We start from the raw sequence: 17,788 nt of genomic DNA on the forward strand, positions 1-17,788 counted from the left end.
GCTTCTTATTTGACTAACCCTGCAGTTCTTGCTTGGTGGTAATTAAAGTAACTCCTCTCCTTATTAGTTCTGAGATTCACTCCTAGAATGTAAATCAATAACAATGAAGGGAGAAAGAGCTTCTAACCCATTTGAATCCCATGTTTATTTCTACACTGTTATTGGGCTGTTAAAATAACTTTTAGTATCTCTTATGTTAACGTGATAAGAGTTGACTCCAGAGGAGAGACTGGATTAGAATTGTTTAAAAAATGCATCTCCCCTCCTCTTCAAACACATCCAATTATTTCTTCTTCTTTTAGCCTTCCCTTGGTCAATTAATGATCCCACAGTGGGTTACAATGTATAAATAAAACAGATCCAATCAGAGATCCCAACCACATAAAAATGCAAATGATAACAGTATTGCTTGCAAACCTGCACTCAGTAGGGGGCCATATTAAATCAAACTCCTGCAAAAACCTTGAGCGAAGAGATGGAGTTTAGACAGTGCATTTAAAACTAAGTCTCTAATAAAAATTACTAGTGTCAAATAACATTTATCAAGTGTTTCTGATAACCGAAATAGTCAACAAGAATTGTCTAATTGCTAAAATTCATTAATATAGTTTTAACCATTATTAGCATTTGCATTGATAATTGGCAAAGATGGTGTGAAGAAGTGTGCTTAAGATGAGTGATGGGGAGAAATTCCTAATCTCAGATAACTGGGAAAGGGCAAAAGGGGAGGGATCACAAATGCAAGATCACACGGCAGTATTGCTGAGAACCAGTAGCACTACAATTTGATTTATCCATGGTCTTTGACTGGCGGGTCATGGTCCTGTCAGAGGTTAGTCGTAACAGAATACGACCGCCATGCAAGTATAGGGTGAAAGATTGAGGAATGAAGTCCCCAAAGCATGTTTGGTTAAAAGTGGGTCCTTGGTTTGAAAAGGTTGAAGACTAGAGGAATGAAGAAAAGTCGGGCCTTCCAGAACTGGACCAAACGTCCACCTAATATTGTATTCTGTTTACAGCAATTGGTTTGTCACAAATGACTCATCCTCATGTCTAAAATTGTGTGGTTGTTTTGTTAAAACATTTATTTTGCAACTTAAGCTGCTCCTGGGAATCTCTATAGTGAAAAGGGGGGTGTTGCATATTTTAAATAAAAAGCACAGTCATTTTATTTCATTTCAAACTGCATTCAGAAGGGTTTGGGTTTTTTGGCAGGGAAACTCCACATGGACATGCAAGTGAGCATAACATGGCCAAAGTAACAAGAAGCTAAAGAATAATAAGAAATCTATTGTAATTAAGGGGGAAAGCGCTAAGCAAGAGAGGGAATCCAGAGTAATTATGTTTCATCAGCATGAGCCAAGCAAGTTTAATAGAATCATAGAATCATAGAATCATAGAGTTGGAAGAGACCACAAGGGCCATCGAGTCCAACCCCCTGCCAAGCAGGAAACACCATCAGAGCACTCCTGACATATGGTTGTCAAGCCTCTGCTTAAAGACCTCCAAAGAAGGAGATTCCACCACACTCCTTGGCAGCAAATTCCACTGTCGAACAGCTCTTACTGTCAGGAAGTTCTTCCTAATGTTTAGGTGGAATCTTCTTTCTTGTAGTTTGGATCCATTGCTCCGTGTCCGCTTCTCTGGAGCAGCAGAAAACAACCTTTCTCCCTCCTCTATGTGACATCCTTTTCTATATTTGAACATGGCTATCATATCACCCCTTAACCTCCTCTACTCCAGGCTAAACATGCCCAGCTCCCTTAGCCGTTCCTCATAAGGCATCGTTTCCAGGCCTTTGACCATTTTGGTTGCCCTCCTCTGGACACGTTCCAGTTTGTCAGTGTCCTTCTTGAACTGTGGTGCCCAGAGCTGGACACAGTACTCCAGGTGAGGTCTGACCAGAGCAGAATACAGTGGCACTATTACTTCCCTTGATCTAGATGCTATACTCCTATTGATGCAGCCCAGAATTGCATTGGCTTTTTTAGCTGCCGCGTCACACTGTTGGCTCATGTCTAGTTTGTGGTCAACCAAGACTCCTAGATCCTTTTCACATGTATTGCTCTCAAGCCAGGTGTCCCCCATCTTGTATTTGTGCCTCTCATTTTTTTTGCCCAAGTGCAATACTTTACATTTCTCCCTGTTAAAATTCATCTTGTTTGTTTTGGCCCAGTTCTCTAATCTGTCAAGGTCGTTTTGAAGTGTGATCCTGTCCTCTGGGGTGTTAGCCACCCCTCCCAGTTTGGTGTCATCTGCAAATTTGATCAGGATGCCCTTGAGTCCATCATCCAAGTCGTTGATAAAGATGTTGAATAAGACCGGGCCCAAGACAGAACCCTGTGGCACCCCACTAGTCACTCTTCTCCAGGATGAAAAGGAACCATTGATGAGTAGTCTTTGGGTTTGGTCAGTCAGCCAGTTACAAATCCACTGAGTGGTAGCATAGTCAAGACCGCATTTTACCAGCTTCTTTACAAGAATATCATGGGGCACCTTGTCAAATGCCTTGCTGAAATCAAGGTAGGCTACATCCACTGCGTTCCCTTCATCTACCAGGCTTGTAATTCTGTCAAAAAACGAGATCAGGTTAGTCTGACACGACTTATTTTTCAGAAATCCATGCTGACTATTGGTGATCACAGCATTCCTTTCTAGGTGCTCAGGAAGCAACTCCTAATAGTCAAGTGAAACTTACTGTAAAGCTTTCTCTAAAAGGAAACGGGAGCAACATGAGTGTAATTTTCACAATTTTATTGCATCCAAGTAAAGTATTGTATCAGGAAATGTTGAATCGCTTGTAAGGAAGAAGAGAGAGAAGGGAAATGAGTAGTTTGGCTGAAGGAGTCAGTAACTTGTTGATATTGTACATGACTCATTGCAGTACATGGGGGCAGAATGGAGCTAATGGCTCCCTTTTTTCACAGAAGGGCTGAAAAGGAGGCCATTGCAGGCTGTGATTAAAACAAAACAGAAAATGGGTATCTTAAACAGTAAAAAATGGCAATTGGATGAAGATGCCCTGTAAACACTGGGACACATATAAAAATGGTCTTAATGTGGGCCAAAACTCATAAGCTGAAGAGCAATGGTATTTCCTAATGTGAAATGTATACCCAAATGAATTATGGGAACAGCTGAACAGAGAGAAGAACTGAACAAAAACCCCAGGCATTTTGCATTGCCCTCTGAAACTCAAAGAGGGCATGCTCCTTTTCAGGGGCTATAAAATGAAAAGGTAAGAAAGACTGCCGAGTATTGATTGGCTAATGTGAAAGTGCAGATCACTTTACTTGAACTTCATTCAGATTCAGAGGATTTTTCTTATTCTCATGGGTAGAATGGTGAGCTTTTTACTGTGTCTTTATTCAAATCTGATACCAGCAGAGTTGGATAAAAATGCTTGAAGCGTGAGTTGGCTGCCTTGATACTTCAGTTATAAGTGTTTCTTGCTTCTATTGCAGAAAATTGTCCAGATCAAAATCCTCGCCTTAAGAACTGGAATCCTGGACATGATCGAGAAAACAAAGTTGTACTCAAACAGGGAGATTTGTTTCGCCTCAGTGTGGATGCTACAGTGCACTCTATCGTGATACAGGATGGAGGTATGTAAAGTGACATCCCAGCTTCAACATATCTCAGGCCAAACTGACAAGATGAAGGAGCTGTGTTTACTTATGCCTATGTTTTTTCCATTTACAAGGAAAAAGGAGTGTGTGTGTATAGCCTAAATTTTAGAATGGTATAATAATATAAGTCTAGAATACGTAATTTTAATAAAATACTTTTATAATTACAATGTTTTATATTTTATTTATTATAAAGTTACGATCACACAGACACAGTTTTGCGTGTGAATATAAAAAGGTGTAAAGTGTTGGACTAGGACCTGGGGGACTCAGGGATGAAGCTGGCTGGGTGACCCTGGGGGCTAGTCACTGCCTCTTGGCCTAACCTGCCTCACAGGGCGGCTGTGGGATTTCAGTGAAGGAGAGAGAGACCCATATGCATTACACTGAGCTCCTTTGGGGGGAAAGGTGGGGTCTTGATGTCGTCATGTGGCTGAAGGGAGCTGCACACTCCTCACTCTTCTTGGTTGTGCTTGGTCACCAAGACATTTTTCTCCTCAGCCCAGTTCTCTTCTGGTATCAGATCTGGGCCTTCAGGAGGAGATGGACAGGATTCTGCTCCCCTCATAGGCATAAACTTTCTGTTGTAAAGAAACATCTCCATCCCTACTTCCTCTCATCTTTTGTTCTGATACTTTTGGGGAGGTGTACTAACACATTGAAAGGATATCCTAGGTAAACAGTGTGAGGAAAAACTAACACTTTATTTTTCTCAATATTTCTTCCTAAGGCATTTTATATCGCAGCACTATATAAAATAATGTTGCACATAATTGGTCCATTTTTGAAATTGTTTTTTAGAATATAGCATTTGAAAAGATAGGGAACAATTAACATTGGAATCATGCAGTATTTCCAAATCTTGCAAGATTACATTACGAAAAGGGTGGGGGCAAAGTTCATAAAGTGGTGTCGTGAGTTAGCTCGTTGCTAAGGTATTACTCGGTAATTGTTTCTGTCATTTCTTTTACTGAAAATGCTATTTGGCGTGAGGGAACAAAAACATATGTCCCTAAAACGTAACTTGTATTTGTTATATTTGTGGATATTAACAGATCTCCAAGAAATGACTATCATACTGCAAATGACATAATTTTTTACTGTTTACATTCAGTACAAGTTACATTGGAACAGGGAGCAGGCAGAGCTGAGCAACAGAGCAGCTTCAGAACAGGCATTTGAACCCAATCCATCCAAAAGGAAGTTTCCTCCCAGTTTACTTCCTGTGCAGTAGAGAAAGAAACATTCTCTTCATAGCAGTTAACTTAGAGCATTGGTAGGAAAAAGCAATGGGAGAAGTTTACACTGAGCTCTGCCACCTCTCCCTCCCTTACCTGTGGGGCAGGTGGGGCGCTCACTGGGGCCTCTTCGGTTTCTGCTGCCTGAGGCAGCTGCCTCACCCCATGTCCTGGGTGGACCGCCTCTGACTTCAGATGTTTTGGCCTACAACTCCCGTCAGCCTGTAGTCCAAAATATCTGGACACCTGGTTGGTGGTTTCTGTTCTATCCATCCTTATCCTGCTAAATTCTCAGAGGAAAGTAAGCACGGCCATGTTACTTTTACAACTGTTTTCACTTAATTTGCTTCTTCCTTTTAATATCCTTTCCAAGTCTATACGTCTGCATATCTTCCCCATCTAGCTACTTCTTTGTTATTATGTTGTCGTTCTGGTCTGTTTTCAACATTTATTACTCCTGATTTCCTTTGGTACATTTTTTGCAGCTGTGCCAGGCATATCAAATACCTGCAGATTAAAAATACTGCTTGGTCATCAGTGTTTAAGAGCCTTACACAGCAAGATTTGTTTGGTAACTTTGCAAGGGCAAGATCCAGCTCGTAGAATGCAGTGCAGAATGTTTTGTTCAGCTGCTTTTGATTCTTTGTACTTTTCCTTCCTCTGATAACTCCTTGACAAACTGAGTTACGCAGTTTTCCTTTTGAAAACTGTTTGTGTATTGAAATATAATGCTCACTAATTTTTAAAGCTTTGTTATTAATGCAGTGATTAGTGTTTTTTTGTATACCACAGCAAATTTTTATTCCTCAAAAAATAGTTGGTTAATACTTTATCGGTTGCTTACCAAAAACATTGTTCCCTATAGGATTGCTTGTCTTTGGAGATGATGAAAAAGGATCCAGAAATATAACACTACGAACACGGTTTATCCTGATAAAGGATGGTGGAGCGCTTCATATTGGAGCAGAGAAATGTCGTTATAAATCCAAAGCAACTATCACCTTATATGGCAAAATGGATGAAGGTGATTATGTGCCAACATTTGGCAAAAAGTTTGTGGGTGTTGGCCCTGGTGGAACACTGGAATTGCATGGAATTCAGAAGTTATCATGGACTTCTCTGTCAAAAACCCTGTATTCTTCAGGATTGGCCTCTGGCTCATATACTTTTGAAAAGGATTTTTCCCGAGGCCTCAATGTGAGAGTTATTGATCAAGACACTGCACAAGTTTTGGCAATGGACAGATTTGATACTTATGAATCTCAGAATGATAGCAGGAGACTTCAGGATTTCCTAAAAGGCCAAGATTTTGGTCGCATTGTTGCTATTGCTGTGGGAGATTCAGCTGCTAAAAACCTACTAGATGAAACCAGAACAACAATACAGAATCTTCTGGGAAGTAAGCTTGTCAAAGGATTGAGTTACAGGTAAAAAATAAAAAAAATGTATTCTGTGCTCTTGTGGGGGAAAAGAAACTAATTTAAATTTCCTTTGGAGTTCAACCTGTATGTTCTAGCTCATGTTTTGACTTATGCAAATGTATGAATATGATAGGTTGTGCTTCAGAATATATCTTTGGAGGCAGCACAAGGAAGATGGTTAGTTTAATATTTTAAAGTTATAAACCCTTGTGAATTATAACAACTCAGCTTGGAGTTGTAACTGTATACCCTTCCTCCCTCGAATTAGGGTATTGCAGTAATATGGCCATGCAACACTCCAAAATTTCATGCATATATTTTCCTTTGGGTATTCATCATGCTGCACCCCTATATTCAAATTTACATTGCATCAAAGTCTTCCCCCTCTGTTATTTTGGTTTTCATTGCAAGAATTAATACTAGCTATACAGACAAGTACCACAACACTGCTTCTCTTCGTTGTTTTTGAATGTCTGTGTGCCAGTATTTGAAACTGTAAACTTGGTACACAAATTTTTACAAATTTTGATTTTAAAATTGAGCTTAAATATTCTTACATTTCTTCTATCATGGACACCAAAGCCCATGGTCCCAGGGTGGTCACCCATCCAGGCATTGACCAAACCTACCTAGCCTTCAGGACATGCTCTAGGAATATTGGAGGTTTTGGGCCGGGGGAGAGCCAGAAGTTGCTAGTTGAAACCATATACATATTTATTGTTGATCGTTTGGTATAATAAAAGTAAATTCTTTTATTCAGTTCTTTGATTTGTATATTTAACAACTGATAGTATGAAAGCAAAGTCTTTCCTTCGCACATGAGTCAACTAGTTGTGTTGTAATTAGTGGTTAACCCACCCCTGCATACATGCACTGCAAACATGACACATGCATTTGTTACATGGTACATGTAATGTACCTACAGTTTTCCTACATACAAATACTATATGTGCAGGAAAATCATCTTCTAAGAAGCAGCCATAAGACTCACTTTGAATTATGTTCCTTCTGTGAAAGATCTTGAAAGCAGGCCCATCCTGTAAAATTCCCTGGTGTGCTTTTACTCTGCCCTGCAATGGCATTTAAAAGTCATGAGGAGGAAGGAAGGAAGGAAGGGAAGGGATTCCAAGTATCATGATGAAACATGCTGTGATTGGTTTACCTTCAGCTCTTGTAGTCCTGAAATTGTTTAAAAGAAAAATGTGGAAAGTTTATTTCATTTCTCTAGCTAACCTCTGTGTAAGATTCCTCTGACTGTCCAATTGTTTTAGAAGACAGATAAAACCCTTTTCATTTTTCAAAACATTTTCTTTTATTGTTTGCTTTAATTTTTTTTATCTGATATTTCTGGATTGTATAAAAGGGTACTACCGCTTTATTTCAGTGTGGATTCATTTCAGATTGTTTTTATAGTTCGTTGTACGCCACCGTGATGACACTTATTGTGAAAAGACAGGGTAGAATTGTTTGAGCCTGTGCCAGTCCAGTGTATTTGAAATAATAGAGGAGACAGATTCATCTCACTACTGTGTCCAGCCGTTCTTTAATTTCAAGTGAGAGGTATCTCACTCTAATAAACTTGGTGCTATAATGGCATTAGAGGAAAGGTTAAGGAGTAGATTGCTTTCCAGTGTTGTTTCCTAAGTGAAGTGGTGATTCATGCTGAGCATGAATTAAGAAGTGGTGGATATTTCTGATGGATTAGAGAGAGAATGTGTTGTTGCATGGGCTCCCTAGTAAATGTAAATTTGACTACTACTTTAACTTGGTGTGTTTTAGCAGGCTCTTTTACTTCAGACTTGCGTTTCTTTGCCTCATGGGGTGACTGGGCTATTCAGAACCAGAGCTTTGGTCATCTTTATGTGTCACCTGAAGATACAGGCATTGGAAGTTGAGCTAGGAATTTCCTTCTCATTCTATTTGTCCCCCTTTTAATTTTTTTTTAAAAGCATGTTCATCTTAGCAACTTGGCTGCTGGCTTGGTAGCTGGCTGAGGACAGGCCTGAGATGGGAGCTGGCTTTGGCCAGAGGGATTTGTCCCCCGGGGGCACTGCACCACATTGGCTCTCATATGCTGGCTAAAATTCTAGCCCTGTGAGGGCCTGTACTTGACAGTTGCACCACGTGGGTCTGGCTCCAACAACACTGAGCTTTTCCTTGCGCTTGAAAGGCAGAAGCTACAACTGCTGCAGAGCCAAGGTCACAAGCAAGCCGACTGCTGCTCATTGCTGTTTCATTCTTAACTGCTTGCTGAAGGCCCCCTACTACACTCCTTGAACTTTCCAGCTTGTGGGAGGGTTGCATTTGCAGTGCCGCTTGAATCATGCCCCGTGCTTATACTAGAGAAACACTATAGAGTTGTATCCATGGGTGTTCCTCACATGGACAGCAGGGTCTTTGATCCAGTGGAGGCTTCCCTCAATGGGAGGGTTGGGAGGAAAGTTTCATAGTTTTCCTATTTTCTCAGGAGCCGCCCAGCTCGGAAGCAAATTTTGGGGCATGTGGGGACTGATGGGGGTGATGAGGATTTTGCAGATACTGCCTTTCTCTTATCTACAGCCAGAAACTTCTACTGGATCAAACAACCTTCCATTATCATGAATGCACCATTGGATGCAATGTAACCCAATATCTTATATTCTTAAATAGAATTGTAAGGAAACTATTCCATTGAGTTGAAATTCTTGGATAATTTGAAATGCAGCATCAGCAGACTTATGTGCCCAGCAAATGTATTCTGTAGTTCATAACCATGTTATATGAATGATGTAACATGGAGTGAAGACCTACTAAGAGCTACTGTTCTAGTTTCAAATAAGAATGCCAATTTTATAGCAGTTCGAAAGCACATCAAAGTGCAAGTAGATAAATAGGTACTGCTCCGGTTGGAAAGTAAACGGCGTTTCCGTGTGCTGTGCTGCTCTGGTTCGCCAGAAGCGGCTTAGTCATGCTGGCCACATGACCCGGAAGCTGTCTGCGGACAAACGCCGGCTCCCTCAGCCAATAAAGCGAGATGAGCGCCGCAACCCAAGAGTCGGTCATGACTGGACCTAATGGTCAGGGGTCCCTTTACCTTTTTACTATGAAGCAACTGGGTTAAAAGCACTGGTCCGGGGGGGGGGAGTGTAGAAATTCTATCTCTCCCCCCTTTCCTAACATCTTGCCATTCTCTATGTTGTTATTAAGGCTTAATTTGTGAGTCAGATCATTTCAGGCACTTTGCTGTACCAGCTGCTTCTCTCCCAGTTCCAAACAGATATTTCAAATGAAACCATTAATTCTGTGTGAAAAGTAACTCTCCCTGAAAGCTTAAGCCTTTGCTCCAACTGAGGGTGAAGACAAAAGTCCTGTCAAAATATGCTGGGAGCCTTGAGCCCACATTTTCTGTCCTTAAAACTGATGCCTTGGAATGCAGTAAATGTTCATTCAAGCCATATCCAGTCACATTTTAGGGAGCCTGTGTGTGTCTTTACCTTAACATGGCCAGTTCTGCAGCTACTGACATCCTTGTGCAGCAGCCTGCATAGATGCAGTGTTACCGTTTTTGTATTCTGTGCTAGGTTCTTTGGTAATGCTCAGTTGTGTCTTGCTTCACACACGCTGTCTGTGGTTCTCTATCAAGTTCAGCTTACGAATCTTCCTTAGCATTCTTGTGTCTTGGCAGGGAGGGGAAGGGGTGTCCCTCAGCGATGGAGCATTTGCAGAATGCCCTGGGATATCTAGGTATAGGGCTGTTTGAAAGCCCTAGAGAGCCACTGCCTGTCAATGTCAAAAACACTGGGCTAGTCTGATCTGATACAAGGCAGTTTTAAAAGTTTCTATGAGGAGCTTATAATGTGGAAGCTGGAGGGACCTGGAAGCTCCTTTTAAGAGACACCTTTTCTTTCTCTCTCTCTCTCTCCCTCCCCCACTCTCTCTGCCCCCCCTCATTTGCATATGAGATGGGGAATGTGTGTGCTCTTATGGTGTTTGCAGAGCAGTTCATGGTTTTGGAGCACAGTCTTGCAGAGCCCTCACTGCTCTGATTTTGAAAGGGAAGCAGTCTGCTGTTGCCACTCCCTTGTCCCCTTTAAATCCATAACCTGCAACATTGCAGAGGTTCATAGTACAGTCTATGCTTTTTCACTGTAATGGTGTCAGCCCTCTCAGCAGGCATCCTAGCCAATTCAAACGAGAGTGGATAACATCCATATCTGAGGTGCCTGGACTTGCAGTTGGACTGTTATGTTTAAAACTGGTGACTGTACAAGCTTTTCATAAAGAACACTGAGCTAAAAATATCACACAACAGTTTTCTTGGGCAGTTGTGTGCTGTTTAAATTTAGCTCTCCACTTGTGGAGGTTCTAAATGTAAGAATTGCTGGAAATGTTGATAGCAGTTGGCATGCAACTTGAAGGAAAAGAGGGATGGTTGGAAGAAAACGAAATCCCTTGGCTTTGGTGCTGCCAAGTCAGAGCTGGCTTAGATTAAAGCTAATAGGAAAATCAGGAGTAACTAGAGGCATGAACGTAATGCTAGGGCAGTATAGCTTTTCAAAGCTGGAGTTAGAGAAGAGAGTCTGGAGGAGGCTCTTGGCTTGCCTTCTGCTCTTGAACACTTAATTTATGGGGTGTCTACAATGAGGGCTCCATGCCAGCCTACTCAAATGTCCAGCTGCAGCACTGGCAATCTTTTATCAGCAAGGCTCCAGAAAATATAGGCATGGAAACGTTTTTCCCTTATTGGTGTTCATCATGGACCTACCAAAGAGTTTTCTTCAAGATGCCAAGGCACAAAGTTAGTTCCACTGTGGTTCAAAATGCCAATCCTGTTTGCCTCTTTATTAGTGAGGCATAACACCCTCTCCATCCCTACCAGTTGTTTCAACACAATAGAAAATGTAATGAATTTCACAGAGTTAGGGATGTAATATCTTTTACTGTTTTATGATTTTCCTTTTTATTGGATAATATACAAATATATGTAATTGGTTTCCATTTAGAGGAGAAAGTACTCCTTTCCAGACAATTATGGGATTTAATTAAAATCTACCGTATTTTTCGCTCTATAGGACGCACTTTTTCCCCTCCAAAAATGAAGGGGAAATGTGTGTGCGTCCTATGGAGCGAATGCAGGCTCCTTGGCTTCGCCGCGACGCACCTGTCCTGGAAGCCGGAGGAGGAACAGAAGGGTCTCCTGTTCCTCCTCCCGCTTCGCAGCGACGCACCTGTCCAGCGAAGCCGGAGGAGGAACAGAAGGGTCTCCTTCTGTTCCTTCTCCAGCTTCGCTGAAGGGCGCTGCACCTTCTCCCTCTCTGCGCAGCGCCTCTCCTGTGAAGGAGAGGCGCAGCGCAGAGAGAGAGAGAAGGCGCAGTGCCCCTTGAGCAACGCGCCTGTCCAGCGAAGCCGGAGGAGGAACAGAAGGGTCTCCTTCTGTTCCTCCTCCCGCTTCGCAGCGACGCGCCTGTGCTGGAAGCCGGAGGAGGAACAGAAGGGTCTCCTTCTGTTCCTTCTCCAGCTTCTCTGAAGGGCGCTGCGCCTTCTCCCTCTCTGCGCAGCGCCTCTGAAGGAGAGGCGCTGCGCAGAGAGAGAGAGAAGGCACAGCGCCCCTTGAGCAACGTGCCTATCAAGCGAAGCCGGAGGAGGAACAGAAGGGTCTCCTGTTCCTCCTCCCGCTTCGCAGCGACGCGCCTGTCCAGCGAAGCCCGAGGAGGAACAGAAGGGTCTTCTTCTGTTCCTTCTCCAGCTTCGCTGAAGGGCGCTGCCCCTTCTCCCTCTCTGCGCAGCGCCTCTCCTGTGAAGGAGGGGCGCTGCGCAGAGAGAGAGAAGGCGCAGTGCCCCTTCAGCGACGCGTCTGTCCTGGCTTCTGCTTTAGCCCTGCGCAGCCTCTTTGGGCAGGGGGAGCCTTCATCCCGCTGCCCTGAAGAGGCTTGGCGCGGTTACCCCAGAAGCCAGAACAGCCACACGGTATCCCAGAAGCCAGATCCCTCTTGCTGTTCTGGCTTCTGGGGTTCAGAATAATTTTTTCTTGTTTTCCGCCTCCCAAAACTAGGTGCGCCCTATGGTCCGGTGCGCCCTATGGTGCGAAAAATACGGTAATATTTCCATCTCCCACACTGAGAGCTGGGCTTGCACTACTTTTTCACAAGCAGTTGTGAGTGGGACACAACAGTCTATATACATCCTCAGGGTTTTTTGTGGGGGGAGGGATATGAAAAGTGTTGCAAATTTTTGTGACTTCTGACAAGGGAGATGATAGCAATAGTACTTACAGCCTTATGCCCCAAAGTTATAAAATTCTTTCTCCTTTTTTTAAAAACGGATTTTGAAGAATGTTTCAGAAAAGTAAGAATAACAGTTTCTAATACATTTGTACATGCTGCATTCTTGCTACTTGCAAACACCTGCACTAAGGAAGAGTTTTGTACTTAAACATGTATTTTATTTTTTCCAGGCAGGCCTGGGCTTTAGTTGGTGTAATTGGTGATGGAGATTCATCGTGTAGTGAGTCTGTGAGAAACTCTGAAAACCACAGCACGGGAGGGAAAGCTGTCGCACAAAGAGAATTTTTTACTGTGGACGGTCAGAAGTTTGCTGTGAGAGCTTTCAGTGAATGGGATGATGGTATGAATATACTTTATTCTTTTTTTATAAAGCAATACAGGTAATGCAATAATTGAAAACAATCTTGTATAGCTGGAACTACTTAACTCTGAACGCACCTTCCTTCCATGCACCTGTGCTGCCCACTGTCTGCTGTGATCCTGCTGGAAACCAGAAGTGTCTGTTCCAAAGCAAAAATCCAAAAGGGAATGTAGTTTATATTATTCTGTTCATAGAATCATAGAATTGTAGAGTTGGAAGGAACCCTTAGGATCATCTAGTCCAACCCCCTGCAGTGCAGGGATATGCAGCTGCTCCAGATGGGAATCGAACTTACAACCTTGGCATTATCAGGAGTCCTGTGCTTATAGCCAAAATAATAGAATACAGCAAGATGGAAGGATAGATCAACCTGCTCCCAATAATAATAATAATAATAATAATAATAATAATAATAATAACAGTTTAACTTAATTGCAGATGTTGAATATTATTATAATTCTTTGTTTCTATATATATTGAGTTGTTGCTTTGGAAAACTGTCAGAAATGTGCAAAAAAAGCGCGTCCCAAAGCGCCAAAATCCTGACACACTTTTTCCACACAAAAGGTGGCAAAGATATACCATCAGTCCTGGAAGTGTTCCAAGCTAAATCCCCAGCACAGCTATTATATGGGGTTCAGATCTGGACTGGCACTTCCCTTGTATCTGCGGAAGCTGTCCAATCAAAGTCCTTAAGGCAAATTATTTCTGTGGCACCCTGTGCCCCAAAGCCATCATTGCACTTAGAGGCCAATCTCCCTTCGGTAGAATTATGGATCTGGCGCAGGATATTTGACTTCTGGCTTCGCCTAAAATCCCCCCGGTCTAATAATCGCTAGTGTTGCAAGACTGTCACAAGAGTGCCTGATCTAAAATAGTCTATCAAAAACTGCACAACCCCACAACAGCTACTCACCATGGGTTATAGTAAAGCAAACAGTCTAATTTGTCAAGGCCTAAATGATACCGATCGTCAGAACAACTTGGCCACAATAAGGAAATTTTGCCCATGGTATGACCACATTCCACTTTCCCACTTTGATCCTCTGGCACCCTGTCTGCATAAGCTAGCAATTCCAAAATACAGACACGCTTTTACCCTCGCAAGATTGAATGTATTGCCCTCGGCTGTACTTGGGGGACAATTCCAACAGATTCCTTACAAAAAACGCTTCTGTCCCTGCGGAGATGGCAGCACTGAATCAGTAGTGCATGCCCTCCTGGCTTGCACTTTTTACAAAGACATTATGACATTATCACCCCTCTTTTATTGTCCATTCCGGGTCGCCCAACCACTTCCACAGTGTCTTTTCTCCTGGCAGATCAAGAGGAGCAGATGACAGCAAAAGTTGCAAGGTTTTTAGCTGGGGCAATCAGAATAAGGTCCACAATTTGACTGCTGATTCAGCAGTGGGTGTTATATAATTGACTGCTTATTTTGTTCTGTGTATGCCACAATGTTTTTTTTGTTGCTATGGCTGACGGCTGACGCAAAAAAAAGTTTCATTCATTCATTCATTCTTTCATATGCACACTTACTGTTTAATAAAAGGTCAACAACTTTGGGAAGCCCCCCTCAAAACTAAGCTCAAGAACTTTGACCTGCCCCCAACCCCCCCCCATGGGTAGATCAGTGCCAACCCCCCCCCCCCGAGTAGATCACAGTCTCTTGGGAGTTGAATGTCCCTGAGATAGATGGTTCATTCTTTTTTCATTGGTCTCTTCCTTTGTCTTTAGTTCCCCACCATTCCATTCTCCTTCCTACCTCATTTTCAGTTTGTTTCCTCTTAATCAGAATTGTGTGGTTATTGAGTCTCTATTTAGACTGGTGTTTTGCAGGGTGTTTACCCCTTAGGAGTCTTTTTCTATTGTTGTCGTTTAGTCGTGTCCGACTCTTCGTGACCCCCTGGACCAGAGCATGCCAGGCACTCCTTTCTTCCACTGCCTCCCACAGTTTGGTCAAACTCATGCTGGTAGCTTCAAGAACACTGTCCAACCATCTCGTCCTCTTTCGTCCCCTTCTCCTTGTGCCCTCCATCTTTCCCAACATCAGGGTCTTTTCCAGGGAGTCTTCTCTTCTCATGAGGTGGCCAAAGTCTTGGAGCCTCAGCTTCAGGATCTGTCCTTCCAGTGGGCACCCAGGGCTGATTTCCTTCAGAATGGATAGGCTTGATCTTCCTGCAGTCCATGGGACTCTCAAGAGTCTCCTCCTTTTCTACTAAAGACTTTTTGTTTTGCATTTCTGTGAATTTTTAAGTAAACCACAAGTCTGCTGACACCTTCCTCTGAAGCATGGATGGTGCAGTGTTGTCTTTGCTTCAGTAAGCATGGGAATATTTTGGGGGGTGGGGGGAGTGGATAAGGAATCACATGAGAGAATAAGCAATTGATAATTTCCTCTTAGCTGCTGTACAATGTTTTTAATCTTGTTTATTGGTTTTAATGTGTAAATGTTTTGAGCATTTGAGGAAATGGTATTCATATGTTTTTAAAATAAATTAATATGTTTTGTTTGATTTTATTTATTTGTTTGTTTAAGGTGTTCCAAAGTCAGGTTTCCAGGTGGAAGCAGTGCATGGTGTGATACTGGATCTGTCAGAAGATGTTAGTACCTGGAAGCCTGAAGACCAGATTGTTGTTGCAAGCACTGATTATTCTATGTACCAGGCAGAAGAATTCACCCTCCTTCCTTGTTCAGAATGCAATAGATATCAAATCAAAGTTAAAGGTATGGTGCAAGCTTTTGCTTTCCATGTGTCTGTGGTCCTGATGCCTAGTATAAATGCAGTCACATTGACTTTCTGGCATTGATAAACTTTTCCAGCTGCTTAACATTCACTGCAGTCTAAGATCCTCATTTGACCCTGACGTGACACATACACACACCATTGTACGTATCAGCACAAAGGAAGGGAAGTTTCATATCTCAAGTGTAGCATATGGCAGTGCTAAATTGTATTCTGCTCTGGACATGATTGAAATGCAGCTTGCCCTTTTGTGCAAAACAGCTTCCCTTTTTACTGATTAATGTCCTATGCGCTTTCCTTTCGCTCAGTTGTTTTGGGCTGCTCTCTTAACCACACAGGCATTTATCATTCTTTGCTGTGTCACTGCTCTTTCTTCCTTCAGTGTTTGTGCCATATCTGCAACATTAACAGCTGGAGATCTCTTGTATGGAGTTAGGAGATCAGGATAGTAGTTCTCCTCCCTCCCTATATCATTTATTCTGTTATCACCAGGTTGGGCATCGCTTTCTCTTGGGTGAAGACAGAGGCAAAGTTCCGCCTTTTCTCTGTCACCCAGTAGCATTTCTCCATCTTCCCCATGCAGAGGACCTACCACTTGCTTGTTGAGCTCCATCTAGGAAAAGCAAACTGATCTGTGCAGCTTGGAGCTGTGGTGAGACTGGGAGTTATGGTTAGGTGATCACGGTAGAAATGGTTGGTGGTGTATATTTGGGGTTTCAAGGCTTGGATGTGGGGTGGCAGGAAGAGTTGGAACCATCCATACCTGGCCCTCGTAACTGCAGGGGGAAGGGAGAGGTAATTCAAGCCAAGAGATGCAGGTAGCATTTGGATACACATTTAGCTGTGTGCAAAGGTAAATAGCCTAAAGTTCTAGAAAGTGCTGTCTTAGAAATTTTTATTTCCTCTTGTGGTCTGTGTAAGTTTCATATGATTTCTGAGGATTCTCTGGGGCAAAACTTTTCTGGTGTGCCCAGCTGCCCCTTTTGCTTGAAATACATATCTCAGCATCTTACTAGTGAAATTTAATTTCTGCTTCTCTTAATCCTTGGACTTCAGCATCTGCAGATGCTCTCTCACATGAATGAGGAAAGGCAAGCAAATTACTCCCATATGGAAGCAGTTCTTCAGCTTTCTGTTCATTTAATATCCAGTTTCCTTCAGTGTTCCAAAAATGTGTCAAGAGCCTCATCCCTTCCTACTTTTCAAACGTGTACAGTCTTGCTAGGTTTTGATGGAAGAAATAAACTTAATTTGAGCTGTTAACATCTGGAGGTGTACATTAAGTTATTTTCTTTGTTACTTTTTGTAGTTCTCATGCTAACGAGTTTGATTTGAAACTGCATCTATGCTATGTGTGTTTAGAAAAAAATAAGTTCCCTACATGGTAATGAAAGAGCTGTTGCACAGGTGGTCAATAAAAGTTTTAAAGAACTTGTATTGCTAGACTGAAGTGTTAGCGGAACACTTTCAGAAAAGAGTAATTTGGAACTTAAAGCTTTTATTGAAGTGAGACCAAGATACATGATAGTTTAGCTTTTTTTCCGTCTTGGTGCTTTGTTATTGTTCTACTCTATGCCATGAAACCAGCCCACTTAGTAAAGAGAATCTTCACTATGGCAAAAGTGGATTTGGTAAAAATACTGGATTCTGCTAGATAAAAGGCCACTTTTAAACAGGAGAAGTTTGATTTTGGGTTGTTTTTTTAAGGCAAAGTAAAGGAATTTGTGATAAAACATTTAAGAGAGAGAGAGAGAAAGATATTAAATATTATATTTATCTGTAAAATTATTCCTAACTGTAGCTATGAGACCTGTGAAGCCATATCATATTTTCAGCTTCTGAAACTATTAAAGTAGCTCATTCACTTTCCTTGTCCAATGTAAGTAAAGGTAAAGGTAAAGGTACCCCTGCCCGTACGGGCCAGTCTTGACAGACTCTAGGGTTGTGCGCTCATCTCACTCTATAGGCTGGGAGCCAGCGCTGTCCGCAGACACTTCCGGGTCACGTGGCCAGCATGACAAGCTGCATCTGGCGAGCCAGCGCAGCACACGGAATGCTGTTTACCTTCCCGCTAGTAAGCGGTCCCTATTTATCTACTTGCACCCTGGGGTGCTTTCGAACTGCTAGGT

The 17,788-nt window shown here is 42.4% G+C and overlaps 1 protein-coding gene across 2 annotated transcripts in view; it reads left to right on the forward strand.

Annotated features, from left to right (window-relative positions):
• CEMIP2 (cell migration inducing hyaluronidase 2) overlaps positions 1-17,788 on the forward strand; it is a 66,818-nt gene that overhangs the window by 17,389 nt on the left and 31,641 nt on the right. For both annotated transcript variants that reach the window (XM_053407781.1, XM_053407782.1), the window contains exons 3-6: positions 3,465-3,605; positions 5,733-6,294; positions 12,722-12,891; positions 15,452-15,640. In XM_053407781.1, the coding sequence (XP_053263756.1) occupies positions 3,465-3,605; positions 5,733-6,294; positions 12,722-12,891; positions 15,452-15,640 (1,062 nt within the window). The remainder of the gene's footprint in view (positions 1-3,464; positions 3,606-5,732; positions 6,295-12,721; positions 12,892-15,451; positions 15,641-17,788) is intronic.

Source organism: Podarcis raffonei, chromosome 11 (genome assembly GCF_027172205.1).
Source record: "Podarcis raffonei isolate rPodRaf1 chromosome 11, rPodRaf1.pri, whole genome shotgun sequence".
Classification (NCBI taxonomy): Eukaryota; Metazoa; Chordata; class Lepidosauria; order Squamata; family Lacertidae; genus Podarcis; species Podarcis raffonei.